The following is a 25339-nucleotide window of genomic DNA, read 5'->3' as shown; positions in this document are numbered from 1 at the left end:
CCCACAGCTGCTGCACTGCCACCGCACAATTTCTGTTCTCATCCTGAAGCAAAGCTCTTAACTCGAGGTACTATTTCTGGGTTAGCGGAGTCTGTAACCTGAAGCATATGTAACCTGAAGCGTAAGTAACCCGAGGTACCACTGTAAGATGGCTTGAGGTCCATGGTTGGCTCTCCCATGTTCTTTTTAAATGACAAAATGCAGCCACTGTTCCCTCACCAGTGGTTTTAACTCCCCACCCTTGCTGTCTTTCCCAAATCAAGTAGTCTCCCTGTAGCTCCTATTTTCCCATCTGAGCAAAACAGACATGTACACCCGTGACATCTTGAGAAACATGATTTATTTGATATCATTAAAACATGTTTTATGTTTTGTTAAATAAAAAAATAGAAAATATGCACATGGTGGAATCAAACAGCGTTCACGTTCTGTTAAATAGACATTGCTCCAAAGTACAGGCTGTGTGTGTGTCTTTTTGAACTGCAAGTTATTTTGCGAACATATCCCCTCCCCCAACCATTTTCTTTACTGGGATTTTGAAATTGACAGAAAACTCAGAACAACACTTCTCACCCTTATATTCATTTTCCTCCTTCCTATTGTTGAAATTTGGCTAGTGAGATAACACAAATTGTTCTAGTGTCATAGTGTTCAAATTATGCCTTTCAACTTATGTGCTTTTAATCCCTTCAATTTCAAATTTCTGATCCATTAGGGCAGGCACCCCCAAACTCGGCCCTCCAGCTGTTTTGGGACTACAACTCCCATCATCCCTGACCACTGGTCCTGTTAGCTAGGGATGATGGAAGTTGTAGTCCCAAAACACCTGGAGGGCCGAGTTTGGAGATGCCTGCATTATGGCTTCTCACAAGGGATGAAAAATATCAGTGGGTACAGCATGTCAACAAAACAAAAGAAACTGAGTACTTTGCTTACTCACTCTACTGCAGCTGTTTGGAAGGTGAAGACCCCAAGGGATGTGTCTTCCTTGGAGCAAATTGACAAGTCCTAAATGTTGGTTTGTTGCTAAGAAATCTTGTGAACATGGATGTGCCCAGGTACCAATGCTCACTCAGCCATTGTCCATAGCCATTGTCTAGCTCCAGCATGATCATGTCTATGAACCAGCAGTTCAGTTGTAATTGCTCTTGCAAACAGCACCTCCAGGCAATTCCTGCTGGGATATGAACCTGCTAATAACCTTGCACACTCCTGCAGGTGATCACACAGGGGTCTTCAAAGGTATGAACTGGGCAGGAGGTCTCAATGGCACATCGCTGTGAAAACAGCACAGTAGTCTATAAAACAGGTCTATTTGCTTGTAGGAGGGGAAGTTGTCTGTGGTAGGAAGCCTATACCATAGAGGTGGTGTCTCCAAGTTTCTGGAACAGCTGCAACAAGAAGTCATTTGTAACCAATCACGTTTCTCTGAAGGATTATATAACTCTACAATTCTATTATTCTATTATTTCCAGGCATGGGTTGTTGTTGTTGTTTTGGTCCCACCTCTTTCCCTGCGAAAACTCACTGTTTACCACTGAATCAGAACAAACATCAGCCTTCAGAGGACTTGACTGATGTTTGTTCCGGTTCAACAGTATACAGTGAGGTTTTTTGGTTTTTTTAAAATCACAGACCTGTGCCTACAGATCATGGCACAAATGGAAGTGTAGATGAGTCCTATTGTTGGACTCCAGTTCCCATCAGCCCCAGCCACTCAGGGGACAGTGGGAGTTGTATATTGTACCTGGAAGCCTGCAGGTTCCCCAACCCTGTTGTAAAGCTTAAGGGAACCAAACCAGCCAGATAGAATCATGCTCCCCTGAGAGCACATGACACACGAAATTTTTTCTTACCTTGCTCAAAAATGGGATGTTCACCAATGATCCCAGAAACCCAAAGGCAATTGGGAAAAAACTCCTGAGGACAAATAAGTCATTGTTAATAATGGCTGAAAATCAGCAGCCGGAACAAAACCCGAGAGTTAAACTAGATGTGACAGCAGCAATTCTCTGTGTTGAAAGCAAAGTAGAAAGATGGCTAAAGAGTGCTGACCCCCTCCTTTGTTCATAGCTTCTCTAGCCATGGCTCCTTCCTCTGCGCATCTTTCTCCCAGCCGAGGCTCCAATACCAGAAGTGATCCTGGCCGAGAGAAAAGTAGCTGGAGGGAGGTAATCTGTGGGTGAAGGAACAATGTGGTCTGGAGGGTCTCCAACCCTCTAGAGCAGTTTTTGAGGATCATAAAGGATTGTACAGGAGAGGAGAGGAGAAGATCCATTGTGCAAGTGGAAATCCATTGTGTGAATGGAATGGCAGCACAGAATAAACAATGCAAAGAGGGAGATACAGTCCAAAAAAGGAGGTGGTAAGGGAACCCATGGCTACTTTAAATTAATTCAGATCTCCACGAGGTGCTGAGCTGTACCCAAGGGTACTAAAGGAGCTTGTGGACATAATCTCAGAACCTCCGTATATAATATTTGAGAATTACTGAAAAACAGATGAGGTCCCTGCAAACTGGAGGAGGGCAAATGTTGTCCCCATCTTCTTCTTGTCAGAACTGGTAAGGTTGTAGCCCCTGAGGCTCCAACTTAGAGCACCAATTTCAAAAACTGTAAACTTGTAGAGTTCAGGTCTGGCATCACGTGCAGCTATCAACAACCCTGAACTTACCCAGACTTGCCTACATACAGTAGTTTCCCTAGAAAGCTTTGTGGCTTTGGCATGAATAATCACCTGAAGAGGTTAATGAAGCCATAGGTCTCCAGAAGCATGCCTAGGACAGGCCACCGAAGCAGGACGATAATTATGCCCCCCAAAAAGAAACTGGTTCCCTTAAGTTTCTGCCTCTGGAAGAAGAAACCAAAGGTTCTTCTTAGTCCAATGATAATGGCCAGGCCAGACAGGAACAGGATCTAAAGAGAAGATCAAAACCCAGGGATTATTGGAGTGTATTATAGCTAGTAGACGCTTTATCAGGGATGGGGAGCGTGTGGCCTTTCAGATGCTGTTGGACTCCCACCATCCCTGACTGTTCGTCATTGTCAGCCCTAGCTTTGGCTGATGGGAGTTGTAGTCCAACAATATCTAGAGGGCTCCTGATTTCTTGCCCCTGATTTTCATGTTTATGTATATACTGCTTTTCTTTTTTTTAGTCACAAAACACTTTATATAGTGATCATTTATAATTCAGGAGTAGGCAACACAATACCCTCTGGATTTTTTGGACCAAGCCCCACCCCATCCCTGACCACTGGGCATGCTGGTTGGGGCTGATGGGGACGGCAGTGCACAACATCAGGAGTAACCACATTGGCTATCCCTGGTATTCTCTCTTAGGGGTGCTGGGCATAAAGGCTGAATCTTTCCTACAGGCTTGATGAACTTTTTATCCTCTTCAGTAATTCTCTCTGTTTTGTCTTTGGAAGGAAAGGGGAACATTGGTCCTGTTGCCTCTCTTTTCTTTGTCTTGCAGGGATTTTTTAGCCAGTGGCAGTGTAGCCCCCCCCCCCAAGGGGTGGTTGCCCCAGGTGCAAAATTGTTAGGGGGCACAGAATTTCGACACCCAGTGCTGCCTGAATACAGCTGCATGCTTCCGTTGCTGGGCTCCATTGAAAACAGCTTATCCCTGCAAACAAGGACAGCACAATAACTCTTGATTGTGCATGCACAGGTGGAATTAATAGCCCCGCCCCCCACCTTGTGAGGGAAAGAGGGATTGACAGCCAACAGGCCAGCATAAGGTTGCCCTTCTAACCTGGAATGTGGTCAGATGAGCAGCATGTATCAGGAACACCTGTTTCACTGATTTTCTATCACAACATCACATCTTACTGATACAGGAAACCTGGACCAGGGATGACATATCATTAAATGGATACTACTTGCTCAGACTACATAAATTCCCAGGTCACACAGAACAATTTCATACCTCCCTGCTACTTCAAGATGAAAGACCAGATGTTACATACAGTACTCAGTTCCTAGATACTGCACTGCCATGATGGATATTCATTGAAGGATGGTTTGCGCCAGAAACTAGGCCCAAAATGTGCTCCTTCACACTTCCTCCCACATAGTCGCTTTTAACTGTTTGTCCCTGTTTCTATATTTTAAGTAGGTATGATATATAATCACCTTTTAATTACCAGTTTTTACTCATTACCTGTTTTCAGTCTTATGTGCTCAGTTTCGGTATGTTTTATCTTATGCTGGTCTGTGACCGAAATAAAGTTTGATACTGATACTGAATGTGCATGTGTGTACTCTGCCTGTTTTGCTCCCTCCTACCTACCCCCTCCGCACTGCCCCGGGCACTGGCAACCCATGCTACACCATTGCCTTCAGCCACTTCATTGTTGACACAGGAAGCTGCTGACCAAGGGTATTGTGTTGCTGGAGGAACATCACCTTCCTCAGTTCACCCATACCCTTGCAGCATGTGCTGTGTATAGTGGTTGGTACACAATACAAAAGTTTCAATTCTGTAATGGGCTGCCAGTCCTGATCAGGCCAAAGGCCCATGCAGTCCGGCATCCTGTTGTTACTTTGAACAATCATTTGCCTATAGGAAGCATGAAAGCAGGAATTGAGCACAACAGCACTCTCCCCTCCTGTGGCTTCCAGTGACTGATACATACGTCTTCTGACAGAGGAGGTGGAACACAGCCATCGTGGCTGGTAGTCATTCCTTAAAACCTTAGACTAGACAACTCTGCTTGGAAGCAAGTCTCCCAGTTGATGTCAATGGAACTACCTTCCACAACAGTGCCTGTAAACTGGGTTCAGTGATCCTTATGATTCATCGAAGCTTTGAAGGCAAACTGGCTGATATATGTGATGACAAAAGCAACATCTGGAAGGAAACATCTGGAGCTTGAGAAAGAAACTTACATTTCCAAAGGCCAGAAGCACCGAATCCATGTACAATAGCATACCAAAAAGGAGGAAAAACACCCCGAAGCCCACAAGTCCCACACCAATCCCTGTAACAGATGAAATGAATGTAATCAAACACACAGCATTCTGAAGATCAGGGGGAGGAAGGCCCACTTATAACTCAATAGTGGGGAAATACGTTTCTGGTGTCTGCAATTTGGACTCAGAATACCTGTTCTTGCATGGTCCTGCTTTTCTTTTGAGATCTGTATGGGTTAGGGTGTCTATCATAGTCAAATGTCAGTGTTGGACAGCTGTGTTAATTCTCCTGCTCTTCATTACCATGTGCTGTGTTCCTTTACAGGATGATAGTTGGCAGTCTTGGAAAGATCCCTCTGGGTGATACATTGGCAGACAGCAAACAGGTCCCTGACACAAACTCTGCTGGTGATCTGCAACTCACTGTCCCATCACAGTCTAGCTGAGAGATGACAAACCTTCTTCAGTCCAAGGGCTGCATTCCCTTCTGGGAGCTGTGTGTCAATGGTGAGTGGGGCCAAAGGCAAAAGTGAGCAGAGCAATAAATGCAAAATTTGTGGGAAATTGCAGCCTGGATAGCTCTGTGGCTAGAGCATGGTGATGATAATGCAAAGGTTGCAGGTTTAATCCCCGTATGCGGCAGCTGCATATTCCTGCATTGCAGGAGATTGGACCAGATGATCTTAGGGACCCTTTCAACTCTAAGATTCTAAAATTCTATGATTCTATGATAATTATGCATGAATTCTAGTTTGTGCATGAAAAGGGCTAGAACCAGAGAGGTCTGTTCCTAAACTCAGCTAAGTCATACCCCCTTACCTCTGTAAAAGGAGGAACTGAAGCTGCATGTGTCCCTCCGTCCCGTCCCCATTGCTGCTTGGATATGATAGCACAGTCAGTAGAGCATGCGACTCTTACTCTCAGGGCCGTGGGTTTGAGCCCCACATTAGGTGAAAGGTTCCTGCATTGCAGGGGGTTGGGCTAGATGACCCTTGTGGTCCATTGCAACTCTATGATTCTGTGAAATGCATGAATCTGACCTTTGGAACGTTTTGTAAGTAAAGAATTTTAAACTTCCTTAACAATGTGTGGTCTGTTCAGCACAAGAGGGGTTGGAAAGAAAAGAGTGCTGTTTGCAAGCAGACTAAATGGGTCCAACAACCTATACAGTGGTACCTCTACTTATGGACACAATCCATTCCAGGGTGCCGTTTGCACCCCGAAAAGTCCGTAAGTAGAGCGCCGCTTCTGCACATGCATGTGATGTGATAGATTGTTCCTGCACATGTGTGAAGCATGCAGATCACTCCTGCACATGTGCGAAGCGGTGAACCCAGAAGTAAACACTTACGGGTTTGTCGCGTTCGTAACCAGAAAAAACACAACGTGAAGCAAATGCAACTTGAGGTATGACTGTATTCCTAAAGCTATACTTCTGCTTGACTTTTGTGAGTTTAAACTCTGCTACTGGGGGCTCTCTCTTGCTGGAGAGAGTTTAGCCTTGCATTTTAAATCTATTTGAGTCGATTCTTTTGTTATTTACTCCATACACGTGGGTCACAGGGCTTCTATTTTCCTCCCACAGATTGTACTTTTGTTAAAGATTATACCGAAACTCTTGTGCCCTGGGAACAGAGGCAAAGATATTAATTTACTTCCTTTTCCAACAGCGCGTTCTCTGATCTTTTTCAAAACCAAACCAAAAAAGTGCCTGTGAAACAGTCAACAGAGTAACACTGGAACTAGAGAGCCAGTGTGGTGCAGTGGTTAGAGCACTGGACCATAAGACTAGGGAGGTGCAGGTTCAAATCCCCACTCGGTCACAAAGCTTGCTGGGCCACTCAGTCACAGTCCACCTGATCTACCTCACAGGTTTGTTATTAAAATGAGGGGAGGGAGAGCATTATGTTTGCTGCCTTGAACTTGCTAGTGAAAAGGCAAGTATTAAAGTAAAGAAGTAAAGAAGAGAGGTCAGGGTGACATTCTCTAAAAGCTGAGCTGTCAAAAGGAAGCCTTGATTAGACCCAATCATTCTTTCTTAGCTAAACTGATTACACTGGTATAAGAAGAAGTAACTTCTTCCTTTCAGGCTGTAAGATATGGTCATACTTACTCTGGATTTCTGTGATCTCTATCATCTTCGCTACTGTAGGCCTAGAACGGCTCTGGATGTTCAGGTGCAGATGCAAATGTCACGGAAAGGGGGGGGGGGTGAGGTGCAGGATGCTGCTGTCACTTCCACATATTCCGCAGCCAGTGAACCTTGGAAAGGCCTTTAGCCCTTCCTGCGTCACCTTGCAAATCATTAACCTCCCAGCAGTGAAGACACCTCTTAAAGTTCACTGGGCTGTCACTCTGGAGCTTCCAAGCGGGTGGGGCGGGGAAGCGCCATCACAAATGCTCAGCTTGTGCTTCCTGTTCTCCTGGGTTCGCGAGGGGAAGCTAATAGCAGGTCTCTCTGAGGCTTGAATTATGGGGAAAACTGCTGGCAAAAATGAATGAAAAGAAGAAAGCCACACAAATTACAGTGGTACCTCAGGTTACAGATGCTTCAGGTTACAGATGCTTCAGGTTACAGACTCTGCTAACCCAGAAATAGTACCTCAGGTTAAGAACTTTGCTTCAGGATGAGAAGAGAAATCGTGCAGTGGGAGTCCCCATTAGCTAAAGTGGTACCTCGGTTAAGAACAGTTTCAGCTTAAGAACAGACCTCCAGAACGAATTAAGTTCTTAACCCGAGGTACCACTGTATGACATTATTCATGTATGTGTTTGGTCTCAAATGCCATACATAGCTAATCTTAAAATACCAAAACAACGAAGGGCTTTCACCTTGACTCGTTGTCAGGCCCTCCCTTCAGCAGTTCAGGAAAGCCATTATAGGAAGATAGCACATGAGGAGAGAAAATGCTCGTGTGGCTCTGGGCAGCAGGAAACAACGGAGCATGCCCTTCTTTACTGCCAGTATTACATAGACATTCAAGCTAGGTTTATCCAGCCCATCCTATATATGTTCCCTGGGTGTTCAGAACAACATTACATCTCCCTATTACTACAGGATGAAAGCCCAGAAGTCACAGATTTTGCGCTGCCATGATAGCAATTCATTGAAGGATGGTCTATGCTACAAATCAGTCCTAAATAGAAGGCCCATATTGTTAGATCCGCACTTCTGAAGCCCCATCCCATACAGCTGTTCTTTTTTAACTGATCTCCTTTAAATTTTCCTTATTGGTTTTATTCATCCATTACCTATGCTTAATCAAGTATTCTATGTATATGTTTTAATCTACGTTTGGTTCTTGTTCCCAATTAATTTAATAATGATCCACTTAGAGATATTGTTATGCTATTTATTTAGATGTTTTGCTTACGCTGCTCTGTGACCGTATTAAAGTAAATTCATTCATGTGTTTGTTTGGCTTCTAGAAGTTAATGCACAGTAGCCTTGAGGGCTGTTTTCCTTTCCACGTTCCCTATTTGCAATCGGGAAGTACATGTCGAGGAGGGGGCACCTGCTTTCACATGAACCTGCCCATCAATCACAGTCATTATGGGCAGACGCTCCTCTCTGCTAACAAGGGAGATTAGTTTGCTGGCTGTTTTTCCCATGATCACTTGAAAAATTCTGAGCATCTTAACAGACCACTTAATGTTTTTTTCTGCCAGTTGTAGCTATTGCAACTCCATAGAATACAATAACATCCAATGCTAGAATTAAATGAAGCAACAAAAATACAATTAATAATCAACATGAATATTTTATGCAATGGATGTGCTGTCTCCCATCTTCAACCACAAATCCACAGATTGAGAGACTCTTAATCTCAGGGTTGTGGGTTCAAGCCCCACGTTGGGCAAAAGATTCTTGCATTGCAGGGTTGGACTAGATGATCCTAGTGGTCTCTTCCAACTCTACAGTTCTGTGATTCCAAGATGATGTGGACCACCTGAATGAATCTTATGGACTCCTGGTGGCCCATGGGCCAGTTTGGGAATCCCTAGCTTAGAGGGCAGGGTGGAAAGATGTGAAGGCCAAAAAAGAATCTGGAAGGTTTATCAGCTAGATATAGGGTCCAGCCATTGGACCATTGGTATATTGCATAGCATCTTGCCAACTATTTTGCTTCATGCAAACATCTTCTATTAGCCTCAAGAAATAATAATAATAATAATAAAAATCCCTCTGACGCAGTCTTGGAGCATTTCCTTTTCTATTGCATAGAAAATATTGCATAGAAAATAGAATACATGTCCCATTCTCATGCAAGCAGCGAGCAAAGAAATACCATAATAAAAAGCTAATTAACTGGCCAGGGACAGCTGTATTATCTATATCTGCGTCACTAAGGCACAAGATCTATATGTTCTCTTTTGGTGCTTGACAAATAACTAAGGACACAAGAAGAGAATCTATTTCCAATAAGTGAATCATTCAGCACATTTTGAAACAGGAAATGTATTTTCATGCTCATGATATTACCCAGCTATCCTTGCTGCTTCTATTGAAATTCTTGCAATCATTTTATAAGTTGATCTCTCAAAGGTTTGGCAAAAATGGAACCGCCGTACAAATAACTATTGTGATGCAGTACCTTGCCCATTAACATAACATCTAAGTCTCCTTTCTCTGAGCGCAATCCTCTCCCCCCTTACCTGGAATGAACTGCTATTGAATTTGGTGGAATTTAGTTCTCAGAGCATCTGTACAGAGTTGTGCTGAACCTCTGTAATCCTGTACAGACTTACATGGGAATAAGTCCCATTGTACTTGGTGGGATTCTCTTCCTATGCACAGAATTGCAGGGCCATCAACTGGTCTGATGCACAAGGTTGGTGGTGAAGAGCATTTAGTATTGAGATACTTATTTTTTATTATTATTATTTTTAGAAGAAGGGTTTGGATTTGATATCCCACTTTATCACTACCCGAAGGAGTCTCAAAGCGGCCAATATTCTCCTTTCCCTTCCTCCCCCACAACAAACACTCTGTGAGGTGAGTGGGGCTGAGAGACTTCAGAGAAGTGTGACTAGCCCAAGGTCACCCAGCAGCTGCATGTGGAGGAGCGGAGACCCGAACCCGGTTCACCAGATTACGAGTCTATCGCTCTTAACCACTACACCACACTGGCTCTTTTATTGAGATACTTATTGTCAGGAACTAATCTTACCAGCAGGCCGCTGCTTTGTCATTCCTTCTTTCATTTCCCAACTCTTTGACATGCACACTGAGAAGAATGGGAGAAGCACACCGTCCATTTACAAACCATCAATTTTTATTTATTTGCTTTATACAAACTTGCAAGGTACAAATGCATTTATTTGTTTTGTTTTGTTTTCCTTGTGTGAGATTTTGACCTTTTTAAGTAGCTACATCTAGAACAAATGCTGCTGGGAGGGGAATATTAAGCAAGCTGCTGCAGATTTAATTACTGGAAAGATTATTCCATGGTTTGGTGTGAAGAACCCCAAGCCACTGAGATACTGTTTTTTTAAAATCACAGACTGCTAATTTTAAAATTGTCATCATCTAAGGTCACTTTTATACAAAAGAAAGACATCAACATCACATTGCTTTTTTGATAGTTTTTTTAAACCTAACACAAGCAAATAAAAATAAAAATTGCTCCAAATAATGTGCATAAATAATGTAGTTCCTCTTGGTTACAGGTGCTGCTGGCATATGAAAGTGTTATTAGAAGTGAAGGGAAAACACTTAAAATAAAACCATTTAAAAACATGTTCCACAATACTGTAAAACTGTGATGCGAAACGCATTCTGTTGAGAGCTCACAGCTTGTAACCTCAAAACACTTAAAGTGACATGAGCAATAATTGGTCACAGACTCCACCTAGCTATTAACTGAGCAGAGGGCTGGTGAGGGGTGATGGAGAACATTCCTTGACATCCTTCGTGCCCTTTTTAAAGCCTTTCTCAATTGCAAGAAAAGAAGGGGGAAGGGTAATTGGACTTAGGATCCAAAACTTCCTTGACAGAAAAATAGGCAAGAGGCTGCAAAAAGTGGCAGAGTCCTTGCTTCATTCCTTTCTTATGTGAACACTGGTTGAATGGTTTCACTGTACCCTTTCGAGGTGACCTCCACATCTCTCAAACAGATGCACAGATAGAACCACTACCTCAAGAGGTGGAATAAGGAGGCCTACTCTGATGTCAAGGGAAGGCCAATCCCAAGCCGACAAGCTTTCAAGAGGCTAATTTAGGCCTCTCTTCGACTCTTGCTTATCTAATGAGCTGCCACCATTTAGAAAATGTCAAGGATGCCTTCACAACAAGGGAAAATGCAGGTCACATCTGAAGGATGTGTCTCTCCCCAACAATATTAAGGGGAATGGTAGTAGGGAAGGGTAGTAGCTGGAGAGAGACAGGATGAAATCCAGCTGCTTTGCCACACAAAAACACATTCACGTGAACAAAAAGTATAAAAGAAGAAGTAGCATTGACACGAAGTAGGGGGAAAGCCACCTATATTGCAAGAATCCCCATGGGATAGCTGCGTACCAGCAAGACAATCTTTGCGGTCCCTGATATGCTACAGTCCTACTCATCTTCCTATAATGTACCTCCTGGGCCAGAGCCTCAATGGGCTTAAGTCAACAAATGAGCCATTGCCAAACAGCATCAGCTGAGGACTGGTCCCTGACATACAAAAGCAACTGCCGTACCCAACAAACAAGGAAATAAATGCATCATTCCTCTAAATTGACAGCTTACATTTATTTTTAAATAAATTTGCTTTCAATAAAAGCAGAAAATATATATATTTATTTAAATATGTCTTCTTTTATTTTTTATTTTCTTAATTATTCTGATAAAACTGCCCAAAGTGACTCCATTTCAATAACTCAGTGGCAGGGCTGGCTTCAGTGGCCCTGTGCACTGAGAGAGAACATAAGCTTGAAACAAAAACAGTTTAGTGAGAAGAGGAAAAAAACAAAGATATAGATATTTAGCACACATCACTGTATAATTTCCATAAAACATATATTAAGGCATGTAGAGGATAATGAAGGGACAGTTTTTAATGAGCTAACATGGGTGCTCCTGCAGGAGCAGAACCAATAATTTTTAACATCATCATCCTGGAATGTTGAAGGAGAAAGAAAGGAACAAAAACTCTGATTCCCTGGAGTGTTCTACATATTGCCAAAAGGATCATTTAAATAACAAAACAGACTTCATCATTTCATTGGACAGGGAGGTGGAAAACATTTCTGATTTAGGGATAGCCTGCCAAGAGTTTTCCATTGCGTTATATGACAAAGATCTTGTTACTTGCCAAAAACTTATCATTCTGGTCAATATCAGTTGAGGTGGATTCTCAGAAGCGTCAAGGAGGAAGCTAACCCCAAGATGGGAGATTACGAGGTGGAAGCTTGTAAAAATGAACGTGGGAAATGGACTCTAATAAAATTCACAGTGCAATTCTATCTATGTATACTCAGAAGCAATCCCCCACTGGGGTAGGGGGACAGTTTCTGTACCTGTCCCTTTTCATTTCATCTCCTGGATCTGTGGTCCTTCAGTGTTGTTGGACTACAACTTCCAACTTCCCTGACCATTGGCTATGCTGTCTGGGGTCAAAAGGAGTTGGGAGTCTAACAGCACCTGGAGCCACCCCACCAATCCCTGCCTCAGGGCCAAACTGGACTTGATGGTGGTAGGCCTGTTTCTTGAAATTTAGGACTGCCCAATCGTGTATACACAGATTCCAATTTAGCGCACTAAATAGTGCACGTGGTGTGGAAAACCGAATACTCTGTTCCACTTCAGTTTATCTTCCCTGCAGTCTGCCTCTCAGCATCACTTTTCTTCTCACTAGAAATAAGTCAACCCAGTAGAGGGAAAAGGGCTATGGGGAAGGTCTGGGAAGAGCTCTCAGCTCCTCTCACCCGTGCAAGACTTTTAAAACTGGGACTTCTCACTCAGCCAGGTTTTATATGAGATTAAGGCAGACCCACATTATAAGAGATGGGTCTGTCGCTTTCACATTTAGTTTAGTTCTGTACACTGACCTGTCATCTGCTGATTTAACCACATACATTGGATACTGAACTTACTCCTAAGTGACCCAAGGTAAGGAAAGAACGAAACTGCAAAGTAGAGTTTCTTAGCATCTAGAGCATTGTACTGGGAAGAAAGTTCAAAACCATTCTTTTCTGTCAAGCCAACCTTTTCATAGAACTACAACACTGCAAAGAGCCTCACTTAAATAAGATTATTTGACACAGTATTCAGATTATGGTGGATAACACAGGCAGGGCTTGGTAAAAATCAGAGATTCTACCTCTCTCTCTCTCTCTCTCTCTCTGGTCAAATCATCCTCTCTGCCCCCAAACCTTCTAGAAACAATATCTAAGAGCACCATGACATAAGGGGTGGGAGATCAGCCCACCTTGTAGCTTGAGCATTATCTTAGAAAACTAACTCATGTTCAGTCTCCATCAGCCTTGATTATATGGTTTTAGAATGGCAGATTTTAGAAGCCACAGCAGTATTGCTCCAATAAATATGGAAAAAAGATCCCCCAGTTTTGATGCACGTTTCACTAAAACTCATAAATACATTTATGGACATGCTTATGATAAAGCCAGGTCCAGAATGAAGTTGCTAACTTTTTTGGTGAATGTATAAGCATTTCAAATCAACCAAATTGCCACCTAGAAGTTGAATCTCAATCTAAAGTGTCAACCCTTCAAGGAAACAATCAAACAAAACATTGAATGAATGGGAATCCAGCTTTTTTAAAACAAAAACAAAATAACCAAGACCCCATCTGAAAATCCAGCTCAAGGGAATTAAAAAAAGAAAAGCCAGCTGCATTTTTGTGTTCTAAGCTAGAGTTAGAACAATCTGAGTTTCTTTCAGAAAGATTTGAGACAGAATGAAGGAACCAGTTTGGGAAGACTTTGTCCAGCTTGACCTTATTTTTGGTATGAAGCAATTTCATGTGCCTCATGATGGCCCAACAATATTTTGAGTGTAAAAACTTTGGCCCACAGGGTCCAAGTAGAAGTAAAATTCTTTCCAAAAGGTGTGGTGTGAGGCAGCCAATGCTTTAATGTTACATCTCTCTGGGTTTGCTGTGCAATGCCCTATCCACGCCTGAGTGCTATGCTGCAGAACTGCAAAGCCCTTATTGCAAGTTGGTGCCAGCTTTAATGCAGAGCTTGACTACTGTTAAAAAGGTCTAGGTTGTGTGGTGAAATATATGTCCAGCCCATGGATCACTAGAGAAGAAAGCATCCTCCGAGAGCACGGAAGTTGACTACCTCGGCCCTAAATGATATTCAGATAAGCCTTACCAGGTATAAGTCCCCTTTCAGAAGACAACTGCAGGGCGAAAGAAGGTCCAATTTAGACCCTCATTCTGGTAAGTTTCCTGGCTAGGTATGAATCAGCACTGTTTGAATACGTTTCAAGAGAGGTTTGGTTGGTATTTCTTGAGGTCTGCCAAGTCCTCTCTCTTTGCCTGCACCTCTGGCCAATCTCTATTCTGAGCTGGTTCTGCTCTCAAACTATTGCGAAACTAATGAGGGCTCATTTGAGGTGGTCTGAGCTTGGAGCAGGTGCATCACTAGTCCTATGCTCTTAATATACGAGCTCAATTGCTCTGAAAGGTCACGGCAATGATTACTGCACCCTTCAGAGAGGAGATTGATGAAGGCTGCAGGCGTCTGTGTTTGAGAGAGAACTCTACTTCCAAATCACCGACAAGCAGTGCTTTTCTTCTGGGAGGATGCAGGGGGACAGATACCCCTAAACAGTTTGTGAATCTAAGTTTGGCCTCGTTGAGGGGCAGCATTTCAATATGAGTAGGAAAATGAGAGTACTCCTAAACATTTTTTTTAGAAAAAAAGCACTGCCTACAAGCTGTTGTGGTGGGGAATAAAGCAAGAGGATACATGATGAACATCAGGGGTCTTGCTTCAGTCCCCCCTCCTCCCCTCCTCCAGTAGCCAGGAGAGTTTTGCTTCACACATTCCATGGAGGCTGATTCATGGCCCATCCAGTCTAGTTCAGATCTATATTCCATCTAGCCCCCTATCCAGTTTTCATCAGCAGTACCTGATGGTGCAAGCGACAAGTGCTTGGTGAACACAGTGATCTATCCAGCACACAGTTTTGATCCTATTACTTGAAGCCCTGGAGAAGCCAGGAGGAAAATGCTCAGTGGCACTCTCCCGAGTTGGCTGTGATGTGAGAAGAAATGTCACCCATCCAGTCCCAGTTTTGTTTTTTTCTTCCCCTACAGATAAAAGACAACCTCTCTGGGTTGCAGAAAGCATTAAAGCTTCACCTAGTGGCGAATCACAGCCAACTAAGCTTTTCTAACATCTTCCCTCCCCCATTATATCTTCCGCCCGCACCCCTAAAACACGTCCACATACATTGCCCGCACCTTCCATTCCATCCACCCAACCAACCCCTAAGCTTGGGAAAGAAGAAAACGCTGGCCCATCCCAGCCACAGCAACATCCTCACAACCCTAGCAAGATTCCAAAGCCGCTTTGGGTCCCCACACGGTCAACCTTCTGTCTTCTGCCACATCCACAAAGTTCTGTCCGTCCACTTGTGCTTCCTTGCTGTCTTTCCTTTTCCTGTGAAAGGCTGTGAGCATAAGCAGGGAAGCGTGGCCGTGCATGGGTTGCTTAGCTCCACAGGCGAAAGATGCTAAAAGCCATTCTGGTTGGCAGAGGAGAGACCAAAGGGCTGTGTGTGTGTGTGTGTGTGTGTGTGTGTAAGGGGGGAGAAGGAGGAGGAGAAGAAACATCTAGTGCTCACGTCAGTAGAGGGTTATGAATTCCCTGGCTGCAGATACAAAGTCATTCTTCACACAACCTTCCTTCCCTGCTGCCGGCACTTGCAGGCTATACAGCTCCAGGAGATGAGCTACATCACCTCCCAGTCTTGTTGCCAGCATCCCTTTTCTGGCTCAGTGCTGCCTCTTTGCCGAGACACAGCTGTTCTTTTGCTGCCGGTCCTTAGCCTTGGGAGTCTGCTGCACCTGATACAGAGGACCTGTCTGGCAAGAATGGAAACGGCTCCTGCTGAACTGTGGGCAGTTGGTACAGGCCATATCAGCAGCAGCAGCAGCAGTGGGGCAGGAGGAAATGGGACAACGGCAAATGCCATCCCTGCTCTCCCTTGATGGCAGCTATTCTTTCCCAAAAAGTTTCCGCAGCTTGACTGAAGGAGATGGGTGTGCCGAGAGAACCCTAACAATGACCACGCGCGTTGTTCAGCGGTTGGGGTGCAGACGCCGTGGGTTAAAACGTGGCTCCGTGGAACTTCACAGCATTCACAGCAGCCAGGGCCTGTGCTGGAAGAAGAGGAGAGGAGAAAAGAGTCAGTGACAGTGGTTGGAACCAGTGGCGTAGCGTGGGTTGTCAGCACCCGGGGCAAGGCAAGTAATTTGCACCCCCTAACCCGTGGATTTGCGCCCCCTAACCCATGGATTTGTGCCCCCTAACCCCCAGATGTTGCGCCCAGTGCGGCCGCCCCCCCTGCACCCCCCACACTACGCCACTGGTTGGAACCTAAAGTTGTGGGCCTGTTGCACAGGCCTTTGACATTTCCCTCACAATAGGCTTGAGGGATTTGCAGAGGCTGTGAATTTGCTAGACGTGCCTTGAAGGAATGTCATAGAGAGAGGTTTCAATGACATTAACAGCTTTATCTTTCTGCTCTGGGAGCTCTCTCAAAGCCTTAAAGGTCTTCACCAAGAAAGGTTGTGTCAAACACACGTCAGGCAGAGCCCACAGTGCAGCAGGATACTCTAAAGTAACCTTTCCCAACCTGGTGTCCTCAAGATGTTTTGGACTACAGCGCCCATCAGCCTCAGTCAGCACAGCCAACCTAGAGAGCATCAGGATGAGGAATACCACTGTAAGAATTTTTGGTCTGTCATTTTGGTCTATCAACCACAGATGATGACTAGACTAACAGCACAATCTTATATTTGTATAGTGGGAAGAAAGTCCTACTTTATCAAATGGGACCAATGCCCAGGCCATTGTCCAGCCTAAAGGATGGAGTTGTGGCTTATCATAGATGCCCATCTCCATCTTTCGGTTCAGTTCACAGAAGCAACCTAATGTGTTATAGCCACAGAACCTGTGGCCCTCCAGATGCTGATGGACAACAACTCCTGTCATCTCCAACCTTTGACCATGCTGGCTGGAGCTGATGGAAGACTAAATCCAACAAAAAATAATATTTCCATAGCTTTGTCCAAATTTTGGTGTTCTGTACCAGTTGGTTTGTGAAAGGAGCAGCTATGGTGTCCCTAATGGTGGCACATAGCAGTTCAGCTTAACATCAACCATTCCCTTAGTTATGAAGTGGCTCATTGGGTGGGTGGGTGGGAAAACTGTTATGCTAGCTTCCCAACAGGTTGGTTGCTGTTGCTTTCTGGGAGGGAGAGGGATGAAGTGGTGGGGTGGTCAGTGTGGTGCAAAAGCACTGGCAGAATCAATCGAGTGCTCCTGATTCATTTGCATCCTGCTAACCTCCCCACGGCATTGTCCTTCCTCTCCCAGTAAGCAACAGCAACCTACCTGCCAGGAAACCAGCAGCCCTGACCTTGCTGCTGCCCTGCCCCACAGAAACACCACCCTAGTAAGCTGTTGTGACACTGGCGTTGGGATGGTGGCTCTGCCGCTACTGCTTTTGATTTCCCTGATTAAACTTATGGCCTCCTAAGAATACCAGTTGCTGGGAACTGCAAGTGGGCAGAGAGCTGATGTGTCCATGCCCAGCTTGCAGGCTTCCCACAGGTCAGCCACTGTGAGAATGGAATGTTGGACTAGATGGGCCATTGCTCTGACCCAGCAGGTTCTGCTTATGTTCTTAGTATGTTTTTTGATTTCAATACACCCAGTGTATTGAGAAAATACACCCAGTGGCATGTTTGGGCCCAGGCTATCTACTGTGTTCATGACATGACAGAGCAGGGTCTCCTGGGTCCATACTCTGAGCTACAACAATGTGCTCATTCAAGAATATTCTCCTGGTTTAATTGGCACGGGGAATCATTGCTCATTGAAATAAGGTCACTTTGCCCCAGGGATTCCAGAACAAAGCATGGCACCTTGATTCACTATGGAAGCATCTTGCACTTAACTCTGAGGAAGGAGACTGAGCTTACACAGCACAGAAGAAAGGGTTACCTTAGTGGATCTCAGTGAATGGATGGGTTGGTGAGGAGAGGAGATGAAACTCTTGGAAAAGAAGCTTACCACTTCTTTTCTCCAAGAGACCAAGGCATATAGAGATATGAAATGAATATAGTAAAAAAGAAAAAGAAAAAGAAAGAAAAGCAAAAGTAAAAGTAAAAAAAAGAAGTGCTTACTTTATGGCTCAGACACGCATAAAATGGCTGTCGCCGCCCTGGGATGAATCAGACGAGAGGGACTTGGTCGGTGGAGTCGGGGAGGCTGGGGAGGTGGGAGGGCTCGGGGTGGCACACTGAGCTGGAAACAAGAAATGGAGACAGGGTCTGAAGACCATACAGAAATGGGAAGCAAAGGCAAGGAAACACATTTCATAGAGCAGCCTTTGACAACCTGGTGCCTTTCAGAAGTTGCGAAACTACATCTCCCATCAGCCCCACCTAGTGCTGGCTGTGGCTGGTGGAGGTTGCAGTCCAACAACATCTGGAGGGCACCAGGTTGGTGAAAGCTGCCATACAGCAAACAGGGGTTAGAGGAAAGGGAATAGGAAGCATGATCAGAAATCACAGAGTGGCACAAAATAGCTCCCTCCTTGTGTTATGCCTGTGTGATTTCCACTAGCACTGCACAGAGAAAACCGCAGAGTAAGGCAATGATGGGAACAGCACACCATTCATCCTGTAGGGAGGTAGACACACCACCTTGTAGGAAGATGGGCACCCTACCCTGCCATGTGATTAAAGGAAGGCTGAATTATAATTTTTTTGCTTGGTGTCTCATCAGAAAATAGCGCTAAGCATTAATATTCATGTGAATGGAATGCCTTCATAGCAGTCCCGGAAGGTGCAGCTATTCATGATAGATTCTTTAGACCAGACGTGGCTTGAATAATAATAATCTCCCTCCAGCCTCCTGCACAAGCCTGGCCACAAAGCAAATAAGTCAGCATTACACAGCAGCTTCTTCAGCAGCCAGAGGTAGCTGGGTAGTAGAGCGCAGGTGGTGGGGAATCCATCAAATGCAATGATAAACACACAGCTAGCAGTTCCCCAAGTCATTTTCATCAGGCCATGAACCCCATTGCCAGCTGCCGTGTTTGCCGTTCCCACAGCAAAATGGCATTCCTGCATTTGAACAGTGAGGTCTCATAGGTTGGCGCTGCACTGTCTGAAGAAACACTGTGTTTTGTTTGTCATGAATCTCCCGCCATTTGGCATGACCCCGGTCTCTTACTCTTTTCCCAGGGTTGAACTGATAGAAATAAAAAACACTCAGAAAGGGAAGCAGCGTTACACATGGTATCTTGGACTCCTCTGGTATTCCCCTAATGGAAATCAGTGGGAACTACCCCCTGCCATGCATGCACTAGCCTAGGACAGCAAACACATTGCTCTCCAGATGTTGTTGGGCTCCAGCTTCCATCAGCACCAGCCAGCATAGCCAATGGCCAGGAGTAATGGGACTCATAATCCAACATCTAGAAGACACCATGTTGGCTGTCCCTGCACTGTCCCTGAACAGCAACACTACACCTCCAGGGGAAACATTCCATGCATCCTCTTGTGTGGGAAAAAGCCCCCAGGTCTTTTTTCTTGCTTAGGCAGCCACTGCAGCAGCAGCAGAGGAAGAAAATATGCAGGCCACGGAGAACCTTATTTTCTCCTCTTGTTAGCCATCTGGTTGCCCCTGCAGCCAAGCACAAACTGATCTAATGCCATCAATATAGGGAAAATTGGAAGCTGTGTCCATCAGCTGCAACAGCAGCTGGTAATAGCAGGAAGGGCTAACTACTTCATCTTACTCAAGACCTAGGTTTAGGAAGAGAACTGGACCTCTTTGCACTTGGCTCACTGGGCAGGTATGTGGTCTTCCGGCCTAAGCTTTAAGCTAAGGCTTCCTCCACTTGAGATATGCTGAATTATTCCTGAGTCCCTCTAAATGGATGGCGACCTCTCAGTACTTTGGGCCACAGAAACTGGGCTGCCTTTGTTGGAGGGCCCTGCGTTGCATTAGCTAGTTACCTGAGGTTTTTGAAAAAATGGGAAGCAACTGGTTATTTTAAGACCACCTAAAAGAATGGGCCAGCTTTTACATAATATAGATATGCATGGTATATATTTAATTTGCTAGAATTGATGTTTCCCACACATCACTTCAGGACCTGTAAGTTTATGCCAATTGCCAGGCATTGCTCCTTAAGGGCTTCAAATTAAAGGAGTAAAAAAAGAGGACAGCAAAGTTCAATGTAATGCATGTCACTGCACAAGCAACTTGACAGCCGAGACCAATTAATATATGTTTGACATTATTTGGCACTTGGCAGCAATGATGCAAATATGCCCCTTTTGACACATCGCCACTAGTATAAAAGCAAAGCACTGCAGCAGCACGTCTGGCGTTGCAAGACAATTCTCTGGCCTTTATAAATCACTATAACTAATTTAAAGCAGTGGTTCTAATTTACACCGGCTAGCATGCCAGCTGTCAAATCCATCTTATTTTGAAAGCCTTGCCTGCACAAGGGAATTACGTAGTCATCTGTAATTCATTTCTACCATGACTTATATATCCCACACTTAAATGTAGAACTTGCAGAGGGAGGAAAAGCCTTTTGTTTCTTTGCGGCTGCATTGCTCCACTGCCTAATCTTCCTTGCACCGGTACCTTACCTGAGAGCATGCGGCCCCGTCGGGAGGCTTCTGCAGCCAAGGCGCAGGAGATCTCTATTCGCTTCTCCTGTTCCTGCAACTGGGTTTCTGGGTCCTGGGTCACGTCCACTTCTCCCTCATTGAGGGGGACCACATTCTGCATGCTGCAAGAGAGGGAATTTGGGGTTATTATCTGCAGCTGGCTGCCCCAGGACATGTTTTGGCAACAAGGGAGTTAGCACTCAAAGAGGCAGATCAGTGGGATAGGAGAAGCATTGACAGGTGGTACACACATACAAACATCACTATTCCCTGGGGAGGGGCCACTGCAAAAACAGCCCCATGAGAATGAAGCATGTTCAATAGCCACAGAATTGACTGGTTAATTGAAAGGGGAGGAATGGAAAATGGGGGGAAATGGAATGGAGTATCCTCAAAGAACAACAGCTGAGTGATAGGGAGGAATTCTGACAAATATGGAAAAGGAAACAAAAAATGCAGCAGTTCAAGTGCTCGTCTGTACTCAGGAATGGAAATCAGTCAAGCAAATTCAATCAGTATTTCTTCACATAGTTCCACAAATGATACATATTTTATTATTTTGTTTTACATTGTTTTGACATTTCCTTTACAATGACATGAATGTATCTTATGTAAATAGCTATGTGATTTATGGAAATTGCCAGCTTCTTACATCCCTTGTCGTAGGTTATCTACAACTGGCTAAGCTGCACAGCTTTTCTATTGTATTCAAAAAATCTGGGCTTGTGGGTGGGGGAGAAACAGAAGCTAAGCAGGGAAAGCATGGGAGCCGGATGTTTTGTTTACAATGTCATGCAGATGCCCTGTTAAAAGTGAGTGAACATAGCATGGCTATTCCTCAGTAAATGTCCATGGATAAGCAGGCATGGATTGATGATCAGTGATTGGAGGGCATAATGAGAAAGCAAAAACATGTGATGTGGGCGAAAGAAGTTTCTGGTCTGCAATGCACCTGGATTTGGCAATCAGCGTCTTTATCCTCTCCACTTTCTTTTGCTTCTCCTTCATCTCCTCTGGGCTCAGTGGAGTATCAGGTTCCAGCTCAATGTACCTTTCTGGGATGAGGACTTTGTCTGGGGTGGAAAGCTGAAGAGCAGAACGAGACAGACTGTGAGCTGAAAAGGTGGCAATGAAGATTAACTGACATAATAGCCTTTCTCGAGCACCCAACCCCTGGCCATGATACTACCCACATCTATTTCTAATATAAGTTCTAGATCAGATCTCACACAAAGCACCCTAATTCTGAATTGGGCTACATAATTCTCTCCAGATTGTCCCCTTGTGTGTCCTGGCATCTTGACATGAAGAAGAAGAGTAGTAGTTTGGATTTGATATCCCGCTTTATCACTACCCGAAGGAGTCTCAAAGTGGCTAACATTCTCCTTTCCCTTCCTCCCCCACAACAAACACTCTGTGAGGTGAGTGAGGCTGAGAGACTTCAGAGAAGTGTGACTGGCCCAAGGTCACCCAGCAGCTGCATGTGGAGGAGCGGGGACACGAACCCGGTTCACCAGATTACGAGTCTACCGCTCTTAACCACTACACCACACTGGCTCTCAATGAAGACAGCATTCTTCATCCCCTCCACCCCTGCAAACATACAGCGTAATCATTTAGCCAGGGTGCACACCCCATACAAAGTGGTAACCCTCAGGGACCATCTTTTTTATCTTACTTATTTAGTACACTAATATTCTGCCTTTCCCCCATTATGGAACCCAAGGTAGTCTCACACCCAGGCACCAGTCAGACCCAAATCTACCTAGCTTCAGCAAGGTGGCTGCATCATGTGCCACAGTGACAGCTGGTAGGGCAGAAGGCAGAGAGACCAACAGCAGGTGGATTCGGAGCCAATGGCAGGCAGAGCCAACTTAATTCTGCTTTTGTCCCCATCCTTCTGCCTGCTGAGTTCTGTAAGTGAAATACTGAGACTAAGGAGGAGGAAGCTGACAAGGCAGCACCCCCTGCCTGGACTGGTTGTAAGCAGGAAGATGGGTGGAGGCTGGCTGAGGTCAGACTAAGATGGATGGAGCAGTGCCCCATTCGTCCTAAGGGAAAAGACTCCACTGCCATTGGACCATGCCCTGAGATCTTGCTCCATCTTTCCATGTACTTCTGTGAATTTCAAACCAGGCACCTAAACCACACTGTAAATTCATGTGAAGGAGGAGAATCCTATTTTTGGTGGTGGCTGGGGAAACCCAGCCAAATGGACCGGGTCATAAATAATAAATTTACGATGGTGATGATTTGTAGGCCAAGGCACAGAGGAAGCATGGACTTCACCTCCTTGCTGATGTCCACATTATAATGCTCTGGCTCCAGCTCCATTTTGCGCAGACGTGCAATCTCCTCCCGTGGAGTCTCATACATCCTTCCAGAGTCTTCAGAGCGTAAAGCTGCTTCCAGATCAGATATGTCCACCTCATGGATGCTGCGATGTCTGCGCACCTAGAACATATCATGCCCCCACCAGCACACACATTAGAGTCGGGATGTGATAGAAATGTAGATCACTCTTCATAAGCACTTGCTGGTATTTTATATTTCATTCCTTGCACGTTGCCTCCACCGTTTTCTCACCTGCCACACTCTAAGGCAGCCTTCCTTTGGTCATGCTGCCTGGGTCCAATGGGAATTGTCACCCAAAAGGTCAGTAAGAAGGCCTCCATGCTGGGAAAGCCATTTCCGCCCTACGGAGGAGGTGGGGTTGTGGGCACTCCCACCCTATAAGGTTTACGTTCTTTGACCTTGCTATGGACCTTCACTGTTGAGGGGCCTGGTAGGAATTTTTTCCACTTGGCAAATTGGCACCAGCCACTTGGTTTTTTATCTACCTCATAGCAAATCGCCACAATTTTCTGGGTATTGGCGGTTAGGCATTGGTATTGTTCTGTAGATGGAAGAGGAGAGGTAGCGCCATCACCTGCCCCACATATTAAAGGGTAGTCCGATAAAGGATTCCGGGGTGTGTGGTCCTGTCCAAAGCCTGAGGAGGTGAGGGCCTAAGGCACACTCCCGAGCAGTAACCCTAGGGGAGTTCCTAGTTGATGTGCATCAGCAGAACTCCACCTACTGGTGGTTAACCCTTCCCGGACTTCAAGCGGACGGGCTGAAGTTGGATATAGTCTGTTAGGACCAATGCCTAAGCCAATACCGCTCATCACCTGTAACCAATAAAGCTGTGGCCTTATTTAGCCCATTAACCTTAATAATTGTGTCATGTGTCATTATTTCCACTGGTGGGGGTGGGAACTTGCCACGCAAAGGGCAGCTCTGTGGTCTTGCTCTCAAAGGTGGCAACTTTGTGTTGTGGGCTGCCTTATACCAGGTGGACAGACTCACATGGCTGAATCATCTCTACCGTTGTTGTGCAATTTTAGGTGCCGAGCCAAAACATTTTCATTTACCTGGGTCCTGGGAGAGTAGTTCATTATGTCAGTGGGCTTTGGGGGGGGGTAAGTGGGGGGGGTAGGGGTAGGATTTGTTCTCTGATATACATTTTCAGATGAGTATTTTGTTTATTGCTGCATATCTGATTTTAATGTCTTTGTAATTTATACAGTACTTTTATTCTGCAAGTCACTTTGAGACACCTTAGTGCAAAAATGTAACTAATAAACAACAACAGGGATACATTACCACTTTGTAAGAGGCAGGTGCTTTAGAGAGAAGGCTGTCTGCCTGTTGCTGATTGGCTGGAAGCTGCAAGCTCCGCCTCTTCTCCTTCATAGAACCACTTTGGTGGCGCTTCATGCGATCAATCTGTTCCTCTACGCTCATCTTTGCCTTCATTTCATTCGAAAATACTGCACTCTTTGGCCTGTCCTGGGGAGACACACACACACAGCAGCCTCGTGGTTATATATAGCGAAGGGAAGAAGCTGGTTTATCTTGAGTAGGAAAATGCCCTGCTCAAAAAGCTCCCCTGAATTTCCCAATTCATAGACCTATACATAACCTTTTTGGTTTCTGTTGTGAGGAGAAGAAGGGGCTCACTTGAGATATCAGGAGAGAAATATGCAAACATAGAAAGCTGCCTTATGCAGAGTCAGGCCATTGGTCCATGCCTGCATACACACCATAAGCTTGCAGAACATGACTTCCCACAAAGGATCCTGGGAACTGTAGTATGTTATGGGTGCTGGGAATAGTGGTGCTGTGAGGGGTCTACAACACCCAGAGTTGTTTGGAGGAAGCAATGTGTTTTAAATGTATGGTGCATATGCAACCCTAGCTGAATATTATCTAAACATTAATTGGCAGTGACTCTCCAGGATTTCATACAGGGATCTCTCTCCATCCTACCTGGAGATGCTGGGGATTGAATCAGCAATGCTGTACCACCGAGCTATTATGGCCCTTCAAGATGGAGAGCCAAGGGATGGACAGCCACTAGGCAAAACAGTTTGGGGGAGACAGGCAAAGTGAGTCTGAGAGATGGTGATTCTGAAAGGAGTGACAGATTTGGGAGGAGAAAAGAGGAAGCAATTTAACAATCCATTGGCTGCGCTCTGCAGCTGCGAATTTACTGC

The 25339-nt window shown here is 45.0% G+C and overlaps 2 protein-coding genes across 38 annotated transcripts in view; both read right to left on the bottom strand.

The window, feature by feature from the left end:
• Positions 1-323: 323 nt before the first annotated feature.
• On the bottom strand, positions 324-7411 carry GOLT1A (golgi transport 1A). 2 transcript variants are annotated; one of them, XM_083445601.1, is made up of 5 exons: positions 7031-7402; positions 4894-4985; positions 2737-2915; positions 1857-1920; positions 324-1391 (listed from the first exon to the last, which is right to left on the bottom strand). In XM_083445601.1, exons 1-5 carry the CDS (start codon positions 7053-7055, stop codon positions 1353-1355), a joined length of 399 nt encoding a protein of 132 aa, XP_083301727.1. In that variant the 5' UTR covers positions 7056-7402; the 3' UTR covers positions 324-1352. The 2 variants fall into 2 exon arrangements, with proteins under 2 accessions (XP_083301727.1, XP_083301726.1); XM_083445600.1 differs by lacking the exon at positions 324-1391 and having other exon boundaries at positions 1404-1920; positions 7031-7411.
• A 2764-nt stretch (positions 7412-10175) lies between these two features.
• The window catches only part of PLEKHA6 (pleckstrin homology domain containing A6), a 195331-nt gene continuing 180167 nt past the window's right edge, over positions 10176-25339 (bottom strand). For all 36 annotated transcript variants that reach the window (XM_083445473.1, XM_083445504.1, XM_083445495.1 and 33 more), the window contains 6 exons: positions 24447-24632; positions 23091-23255; positions 21754-21887; positions 20781-20923; positions 18291-18411; positions 10176-16259 (listed from right to left, as the gene is read on the bottom strand). In XM_083445473.1, coding sequence (XP_083301599.1) covers positions 18299-18411; positions 20781-20923; positions 21754-21887; positions 23091-23255; positions 24447-24632 — 741 coding nt within the window. In that variant the 3' untranslated portion in view covers positions 10176-16259; positions 18291-18298. The remainder of the gene's footprint in view (positions 16260-18290; positions 18412-20780; positions 20924-21753; positions 21888-23090; positions 23256-24446; positions 24633-25339) is intronic.

The sequence above is a fragment of the Podarcis tiliguerta genome (assembly GCF_965153285.1).
Source record: "Podarcis tiliguerta genome assembly, chromosome: 6".
NCBI classification, from domain to species: domain Eukaryota; kingdom Metazoa; phylum Chordata; class Lepidosauria; order Squamata; family Lacertidae; genus Podarcis; species Podarcis tiliguerta.
Note: the sequence above shows the minus strand (reverse complement) of the source record. Positions and strands in the feature narration are given on the sequence as shown.